Source organism: Pagrus pagrus (assembly GCF_965226575.1).
Source record: "Pagrus pagrus genome assembly, contig: HAP1_SCAFFOLD_47, whole genome shotgun sequence".
Lineage (NCBI taxonomy): Eukaryota > Metazoa > Chordata > Actinopteri > Spariformes > Sparidae > Pagrus > Pagrus pagrus.
The window spans coordinates 308692-318809 of record NW_028175416.1 but is presented as its reverse complement, the minus strand read 5'-3'; the positions used below and the strand labels follow the sequence as shown (position 1 = coordinate 318809).

General features: G+C 40.0%; 1 protein-coding gene across 1 annotated transcript; it reads left to right on the top strand.

The window, feature by feature from the left end:
- Positions 1 to 1223: 1223 nt before the first annotated feature.
- LOC311253812 (uncharacterized protein) lies at positions 1224 to 2901 on the top strand (the record flags this gene model as incomplete). Its single annotated transcript, XM_084384280.1, has 3 exons — positions 1224 to 1272; positions 1897 to 2477; positions 2564 to 2901. Exons 2-3 carry the CDS (start codon positions 2048 to 2050, stop codon positions 2899 to 2901), a joined length of 768 nt encoding a protein of 255 aa, XP_084240406.1. The 5' UTR covers positions 1224 to 1272; positions 1897 to 2047.
- Between the last annotated feature and the right edge of the window lie 7217 nt (positions 2902 to 10118).

Genomic DNA, 10118 nt, shown 5'->3' with positions numbered 1-10118 from the left:
ACACACTCACACACACACACACACACACATACAAACCTGTATATAGTACATGGAAGTTAGTGTGTTTCATCTTTGTAAATAAAAGACTTTTGAACCCACATGTTGTCTATTTAATATTGTACAAGAGTGATTGTTGCCAACCTCTACTTTGTCAAGAGCTCCAAAATCCTTCAACCATTACTAGCTGTTATGGTAATTGGTTGTAGTTATTAAGTTAATTATTAATCAGAGTTACAAACAGTTTAGTACCTTTTCTGAGACTGATTTGGTGAATTGGCTTTTTTTCCCCTTCTTCAAGGGTGGTGCCCCGAGGTGATCTAATGTAAATTGGATCTTATTAGTAATCATAATTTATAATTATCCCTGATAATCATTAATTATTATTGATAGCCAAATTTAACCCCAAACTCCCTATTACTGTTGCATGAAGCACTACATTATGGTGCCTCGTGTGTTGTGAGCACAACACTTATGAACATTGTTTTATGGAAAACACTTTAAACATATTTCATATATTATTAATGATTAATTGATAATCAGCAAAGTATCAATTAAAGAAATTGTTTAAAATGTACATCCCTAGTAGCAGATACTAAGAGCAGTGTACTTCATTATTAACAGTTTTGTTGTAACATTCTTTTCTAACAGACTATGAGCGTTTCTCAATACCAAGAATGCAAAGAACGGACTTGTGTTCTTGAGGAGAATGTTCTTGCTAGTCGTTCTCCGAAGAATGAACTCCGGAGATCACAAGAATACAGAATGCTCTGTTTTCAGTTTTGAGACGATGCGTTCTTGTGGTGCCAGATGCAGCCTGCACTGATTAAACAGCTGGGCGTTATCATCCAAAACAAGTGCTCTCTCTCTCTCTCTCTCTCTCTCTCCTGTGTATGTGACATGTAAATAAATAAATAAATAAATACACACGTACATAAAGCAGCAACAACCTTCATTCGTTGTACATAAGTATGTTATTTATTTTATTTTTAAGTGCTTCTAAATCTCACGAGCCAACAGCGGGAAAAAACCCCTGCGAAAAGGCTGTTGTTTGTAGATGATCGCCATTGTGGATTTGTGGATTGTGTAGTTAGTAGAGTATTACCACCGTTAAATATGGACCGGCAAGTGTTGCTAGCTGTCGCGGTCGGTATTCTTTACCGGGAGGCTGAGGAGGAAGCTGCCGAGCTGAGGGGGCGTCTTCAGCGGGGATGAGCCAGGATGAGGAGGAGGAGTCTGGAGAGACGTCGCGCTATCCTAGCCTTTGCTGGATTCGTAAGTTATCTTTTCTTCGGGAGCACTTGGTTTTCCATTCATATTAAAGTTAACAAAATAAATATGGTACGGTTTAGAAGTATTATTATAAATATTAATGTATGAAACAGGATTAACAGGGTCCGCCCCAAACTGTTTAGTAATAGTAACGCTATAGACCCACCCCTTTCATTCATAAATTTCCTACTACTCATTCATACAATTTGACATCTGACATTTGATATGTGATACCTAGCACCACCTACTGGTGAAATCATGTGGGGACCCAGCAATTACAGGTGAAATAGAGGAGCATATTAAGTTGTATAATTTCTTTATTTCTGATATCTGATACAAGTCTGATAAGTCTTGTGTAATGAATCAAGTGAAGCTCATTTGTAAAGAACACAAAACATACATTAAGTTTCAGAGCTGAGCTGAGAAAAGAACTATAAATACATTTTTACAGCATGTGTTTAAATTCATCAGTCTAGTCAAATATTCATAGTTGATAGTTAAAAGCAAGTCATAAATAAATAAATAAATACATTCAAATATTATTTCATAAAGTAATAAATAAATAAATACATTCAAATATTATTTCATAGTTTTACTAATTAAAAAATATTTTTTATTTTACTACAGGATCATTCTCCTCGAATGTATGCACAAGTTAACAACACTGTGCCCATCCTCTGCGCCTTCTTCTCTGAGGAGGCTGACCTCAAACCAGCCTTCAGGCTGTCAAGGGAGACCATCAATCTGTTGGTCCAGATGTTGCCCCGGCTAAAGGCACATGGCTGGAGCCACGAAATTGAGGTGGCTGTCTCTCTGTACTGGCTGGCATGTGGCACTTCCTACAGGGTCACGGCAGACATATTTGGAGGCCATGATGGGCATCCTCCACAAGGCTATCCATTTCCCCAAGCCTGAGGAGATGGAGGAGGTGGGAGCAGGTTTTGCTCGGCTGGCTGGGCATGAGGCTTTTCCGGCGTGCAGTTGGAGCCATAGATGGATGCCACATCCGGCTTGTCCCACCTGCGGAGCAGAAGAGGATTTTTGCATTTTTGGATGTTTACATCGGCAACACGGGGTCAGTCCACGATGCCCTTGTCCTCCAGAGGTCTCCTATGTACAAACAGTCCCTCTACCCACCAGCTGGCTTCTTCCTCCTGTGAGACGGGGGGTACCGTCTCACAGGACTCCCTACCGTCAACCTGTAGCAGGTGAGAGAATAAATTATTTATTACAGTTGTTACTTTGAATTTGAATTCCTGGATGTATTCTACATTACCTGTATTTTAATCAACAGGCCAAGTTGAGGCCCGTTTCAACAGGCATCACGCCAAGGCCCGCAACATTATTGAGCGCACCTTCGGGTTGCTCAAAACCCGCTGGAGAGCCATCTTCCTCCGGGCTTTGGAGATCCGGGCTCTGTTCGCCCCCAAGGTTGTTGGAGCATGCTGCATCCTCCACAACCTTTGCCTGTTAGCTGGTGACATCCAGGAAGAGGAGGAGGCAGAGGAGGATGACTGGGAGGATGAGGAAGCTGGGGGGAATGCTGCCCAAGGTCAGGAGCTGTCGGGAGTCAGAATTGAGAGGCAGAATTGCTGCCCCTCAAGAGCTCCCGGCATTTCTGAGGGAGCATGATTACTAAAGGAAAAACCCCAAATTCATAATCAGTTCAATAATTATTTGTAATGTTAATTAATGTTAATTGTAAATATTGTTTTGTTGATTAATTAAACATAATGGTTAATTGTAAATATTGTTTTGTTGATTAATTAAAAATGATTGTATAGTTTATCTCAATTAAAAATGATTATATTGTGTGTGGTTAGAAAAAAACAACAATGGTTAGAAAAAAACACCTGTAAGTAAAGTCAACCTCCCAATCAGATTTCAGTTTCAGAAGCATTCTTTGTTGTGACCACAATTACAAGCCTTGGTGCCTCGATTTGTCTAGGAAGACGTTTTACCTCTCATCCAAGAGGCTTCATCAGTTCATGTTCGCTGACCAGGCTGAGACTGGTCCAAGGTCCGAGGACCAGTCTCAGCCTGGTCAGATGCGAACATGAACTGGCATATAACTGACAAAGAAACCTATAAAGCACAGGAGGTTAGCACCCTGGTATAACTCGGATACCCGCAAATTGAAGCAAACATCACGGAAATTTGAAAGGAAATGGCGTTCCACTAATTTGGAAGAATCCCGCTTAGCCTGGAAAGATAGCCTTAAAATATATAGGAAGGCCCTCCGCAATGCCAGAGCAAGCTATTACTCGTCATTAATAGAGGAAAACAAAAACAACACCAGGTTTCTTTTCAGCACTGTAGCCAGGCTGACAGAAAGTGACAGCTCTACTGAACCATGTATTCTTACAACGCTCAGTAGTAATGACTTCATGAGCTTCTTTAATGATAAAATTTTAACTATTAGAGACAAAATCCATCATCGCTTGCCCTCATCTGGCACTATTGTATCTTTAAACACAGGAACCTCAGAAACAGTTGTAAATTCTGACTTACATTTAGACTGCTTCTCTCCCATTGACCTCCACCAACTAACTTCGATGGTTTCTTCATCTAGACCAACAACTTGTCTCCTAGACCCCATCCCAACTAGGTTGCTGAAAGAAACTTTACCTTTAATTAGCTCATCTCTACTAGAAATGATCAACGTGTCTCTATTAACAGGATACGTACCACAGTCCTTTAAACTAGCTGTAATTAGACCGCTCCTTAAAAAGCCTAATCTTGATCCAGAAGCTTTAGCCAACTATAGACCTATATCCAACCTCCCTTTCCTCTCCAAGATCCTTGAGAAAGCAGTCGCCAACCAGCTATGTGACTTTCTTCATAACAATAGTTTATATGAGGATTTTCAATCAGGTTTTAGAGCACATCATAGCACAGAGACGGCACTGGTGAAAGTTACAAATGACCTCCTAATCGCTTCTGACAAAGGACTTGTCTCTGTCCTGGTCTTACTAGATCTTAGTGCTGCATTTGATACCATTGATCATCACATTCTACTACAGAGACTGGAACACTTAATTGGCATTAAAGGACCCGCATTAAACTGGTTTAAGTCCTATTTATCGGATCGATTTCAGTTTGTACATGTTAATGATGAGTCATCCCTGTATACCAAGGTTAGTCATGGTGTTCCTCAAGGCTCCGTGCTCGGACCCATACTATTCACCTTATATATGCTCCCTCTAGGAAATATAATTCAGAAACACTCCATAAACTTTCATTGTTACGCAGATGATACCCAGTTATACCCATCAATAAAGCCAGATGAAACTAATCAGCTTACTAAACTCCATGCATGTCTCAAGGACATTAAGACCTGGATGACCTGCAATTTTCTGCTGTTAAATTCAGATAAAACCGAAGTTATAGTACTTGGTCCTAAACACCTTAGAGATGCATTATCTAATGATATAGCTAGTTTGGATGGCATTAACTTGGCCTCCAGCACCACCGTCAGGAATCTGGGAGTTATCTTTGATCAAGATATGTCCTTCAACTCCCACATAAAACAAATTTCAAGGTCTGCATTTTTTCATCTACGTAACATTGCAAAAATCAGGCCCATCCTGTCTCAAAAAGACGCAGAAAAGCTAGTCCATGCATTTGTTACTTCCAGGCTTGACTATTGTAATTCTCTATTATCAGGCTGCCCTAACAAGTCTCTAAAGAGTCTCCAGCTGGTCCAGAATGCTGCAGCACGTGTACTGACAGGAACTAAGAAAAGAGATCATATTACTCCTGTATTGGCCTCTCTGCACTGGCTCCCTGTAAAATCAAGAATAGAGTTTAAAATCCTTCTCCTCACTTACAAAGCTGTTAATGGTCAGGCATCATCATATCTCCAGGAGCTCATACTACCCTATCACCCAACTAGAGCACTACGCTCCCAGAACGCAGGATTACTTGTAGTTCCTAAAGTCTCCAAAAGCAGAATGGGAGCCAGAGCCTTCAGTTATCAAGCTCCTCTTCTGTGGAACCATCTTCCTGTTTTGGTCCGGGAGGCGGACACCCTCTCTACCTTTAAGAGTAGACTTAAGACCTTCCTTTTCGATAGAGCTTATAGTTAGGGCTGGCCCAGGCCTGTCTTGGACCAGCTCTTAGTTATGCTGCTATAGGCCTAGTCCGGGGGACAAATGACACGCTGAGCTTCTCTCTCCTCCTCTCCTCTCCATCTGTATACATTATGCCTGTATACATGCCCCATCTCTGCATGTCACTGACTTCACTTCTTCCCCGAAGTCCTTGTGCTTTCTAGTCCTACAGGCTCCCATGGATCCTGGCCGCACCCTGGTCGTGGATCGTGGATGCACCTACTGCTATGGCCCTGCCTGATCGTGGATGCGCCTACTGCCATGACCCTGCCTGACACCCACCACTACTGTCGCTAATATTAGTCATATCTCTGTTACATACGTTCCACTACTATCATTGTAATGCATTACTACATACTATCCTTACCGTTAACCACTACTACTGTTATCACTAGTAATCACATTTCCATGTGCATTTCATTGTTGTTGCTGTGATGCCTCTTTATGTGCTTTCATTCCTGTCAACCATCCATTATAATTGTATACATTGTGATCTTGTTGATCTGCTCTGTACATGCGACATCTATTGCACGTCTGTCCGTCCTGGGAGAGGGATCCCTCCTCTGTGGCTCTTCCTGAGGTTTCTTCCGCATTTTTTTTTTCCCTGTTAAAAGGGCTTTTTTTTGGGGCAAGTTTTTCCTCACTTGAATCGAGGGTCGAAGGACAGAGGGTGTCGTCTCTGTACAGATTGTAAAGCCCTCTGAGGCAAACTGTGATTTGTGAATTTGGGCTATACAAATAAAATTTGATTTGATTTGATTTGACAGATAACCAAGTCCAGTTGCGTTTCGAATTTCTTTGAGACCACTTCATTCACAACTCAATACTCACACTATTTAATTGACAGAATAACAATAAAACAACAACAAAGAACTACATTTAAAAATTACCTACAACTACTACGTATATACACTATTTACATTTTCTCCACAAGCCTCTCAAAGAAAGACAAATACTTGTCAGCTCTCTGACTTGCTGCCCTCTCCCTCTCTTCTTCCCTCGCCTCTGCCCTCTTCTCCCTCTCTCCCTCTTTTTCTGCCTGCTCTCTCAGAAAGTCCATCAGCTGCCCACTGGCCATGGCCCTCTTGGGCCCTGGTGGCTTTTCCCCTTCTCTGGGAGGGGCAGAGGACGGGAGGGTGACAACACCACCTGTAGCGGGGGTCAGATTGGCCGCAACTACCAGGGGCGGACTAATGGAGTGCTGCCCCTGGAGTGCGGCATCCATCTGACCATACCATGGCCAGGTGGCAGCTGTCACCCCTCCTGCCTCCACCCCTTTCCCCGTTGGTGGGTCCCTAAGCTCCTAAAAAAATAACAATTCACTGAATGAATGTTGCCATGTCCAACTTGTTTACTGAAAAGTAGATAGAATGGTGGTACCTTGTACTTTTCTTTCAGGTTATTCCACCTCTTTTGCGCCTGTTTGGGGGTGACAGGCACAGCACTGTCTCTCACAAAGACTCTGGATAAAGCACACACATTCACACAAAAAAGGACAACTTAAACATATTATTACACATTGAGAACACGTTAACAAAGATATTACAGTGACTAACACACAAGCTGACAGAGACTACTGAATGTGATGTAGTTAGGATGATTGCACTTACATGCATGCAAGGAAGAGAATAGAGAATCACTATTCTCTTCCTTGCATGCATGTAAGTGCAATCATATTATATAGTGAATGTCTGTGTAAATACAAATACTTCATCAATAGTTATATTGATAATATATAGTTAATATTGTTAGTACAAACTAGTATATCACTTAGGTTGATAACTACACCTGTACCATTGCTGTTGCCCTTCACTTGTACTTTGTGGCACTTTAAGTCATTTTTGTTCACCAGGTTACAATTCACACTACTTATTTGATTTGTAGTATTATAAACATTTAGTTTAGCTTTATACTATATTTTTCTTTTATTTATTTAGGTTGCATCAAACTATTTTAAGAGGCTGTGAAGTCTGGCACAAACAAACACACCACCGGACCACTGCTCCTCGTATAAAAACACATAAAAAGCTTACTCACTCCCATCCGGTTTTAGACGAATTCCTCCATCCGGTGAAGAGAGCTTCGTTAGCGGCTCTCCATTTTATGAGAGCCGCGGTTTTGTCAGTTGTCCCTTGATTGAAGTTAAAACAATACAAAAATCAACCAAAATACAGGTCGTTAAACATTTGGCTAGGCTAAGTATAATCTCTTGAACTGACGTTAGTTTACATTATAATTACTCGGATATTAATTTGACGGAATGGCAGCTGTACGAATATGAATTGAAACCGGGGAGAACGGAGGAGCCTGATCCGGGGCCGGGGAGCGACTGAGCAGGAGAGGGAGACCAAAAAAAAGACATAACATACACACACATGCGGGGCCGTAACACCATGCATGATGTACACTTATTTACGTTTGAAGGCACGGACCACAGCACCAAGCACGCAGCACGAAATACACAGACCACAGTACGAGTGGACAGACCACAGAACGAGAGCACAGTATACAGTACACAGCATACACACACAGACCACAGTGTACCGTGTAGATAGATAGTTTATTTCGAACATGTAAAAACCAAAATTATCATGTACAAAGTAAACATAAACTGAAAACTATAAATTCTGTTTACATATCCGAAAAGGAATGGGAGGAAGGATAAACTTATTTTATTCCACCCCCTTTTAATAAATAATACCACTGAAATACTTAAAAACAATATACCCCTATTGATTATCAAACACCTGCCTCATTTCTGTACCTTGTAAAAATCATCTCATTTTTTTTAAAAAACTGGTTTATGTTTGGACATTCCCTGAGCGTCCCCTCCAGACTGTTCCATACCGTTCTAGTTTCTTGAATAATATATCATGGTTTATTGTGTCAAAAGCTTTTTTTTTTTTAGGTCTATGAATATCTCAACTGTATACTCTTTTTGGTCTATTGAATTTGTTAGTTCCTCAACTGAATCGATTAATGCCAGTGATGTTGCTCTGTTCGATCTAAATCCATATTGACTTTTAGTGAGTAATTTGTGTTATTTATGAAACTGTCCAGTTGGTTATTGAAATGTTTTTCTAGAATTTAAGAGAATCTATAGTAATGACACAGGTCTGTAGTTTGTGAATTGGTGTTTGTTCCCAGTTTTGTACAGAGGTATGATCTTTGCTATTGTCATTTTGTCTGGAAATGTCTGGATCTGGGATTTCAGAATCAGAATCAGAATCAGAATCAGAATTCCTTTATTTGTCCCGCAAATGGGGAAATTTCTTTGTCACAGCAGCCAAAGGACAGTATCACACTTAAACAGTAATAAAAGTAAAAAATAAACAATATAATAAGACATAAGAAATAGAATTTAACTGGTATATACATAATATCTATAATATGAAATTGGTATTTACAATATGACATAGTATTTATTATTTATAATATGGACAGTGTAAGTTTAAACAGTTGGTATTTTTATTTACAAACAATAAATAATAAATATGGATATTAAAAATTGTCCAATTTGTGCAAACCAGAAAGTGTGTGGATATGTGCAGAGTTTTTTATTGTACAGTGCACAGTGAGGTCTACTGGGAGCAGTGCTGGTTGTAGACTCTGACAGCAGCAGGAAGGAAGGACCTGCGATACCTCTCCTTCACACACTTGGGGTGTATCAGCCTGTCACTGAAGGAGCTGACCAGTGCTGTGATAGTGGCCTGTAGGGGGTGGGACTCCTTCACCAGCAGCGATGATAGCTTGGCCATCATCCTGCTGTCTCCCACCACCTGCACTGGGTCAAGATTTGTTCTGCTAGGTCAGGTCCAACACTAACAAAAAATTTATTAAAGCTGTTAACTACTTCATTCATATCGTACTTTTCAGTGTTATTGATAATAAAATACTTAGGATAACTTAATTGTTTAGAGCTATTTTTTATTACAGTCTTCAGTATGTTCCATATACCTTTAATGTTATTCTTATCATCTAATAGTTTGTATACTATTCTTTCCGAGCTATTCTTATAAAAAATATAAAAACAAGTTAACTAATATTATATTTTTTTTCTGCCTCCTTGATTCTCTGTCTCATACTTTCTCTGTACAGTGTATTTCTCTTTTTGCAGGCATTCTGCAAACCCTTTGTGATCCAAGGATGATCAGCATATTTTAGTTTCCTATTAATTTTTATCATAGTGTTTTAAATATTTTTAAGAATTCATCAAATGCACTATTTATATTATTGCTATTGTATACAATATCCCAGTTTTGCACCATTAGGTCATTTTTGAATGCTGTTATCGATACTTCTGTTCTCACTCTCCTGTACACAGTTTTATTGTCAAGTCAAGTCACAAGACAAGTCACAATTTATTTATAAAGCACATTTAAAACAACCTCAGTTGACCAAAGTGCTGTACAATTGCAAAAGCACAACAAAGTTAATCACAAACACTACAACAAATAATTAAAACAACACAAGGGATAGTAGTCAATTTAAAACAAATTTAGATTAAAAAGAGAGAATAAAAAAGGAGTAAAAAAGAGAGAGAGAGGGAAAGAAAAAGAGAGAGCCAAGATTGCTTGCTTAGCTGGGAGTGAACGCCAAGGAGAAAAGATACGTTTTTAGGAGTGTTCTAAAATGTTCAACAGACTGTGCAGCTCTAACATGGAGAGGTAGGCTGTTCCACAGTTTAGGAGCCGCGACTGAGAAGGCTCTGTCTCCACGAGCGGAGAGTCTGGACCT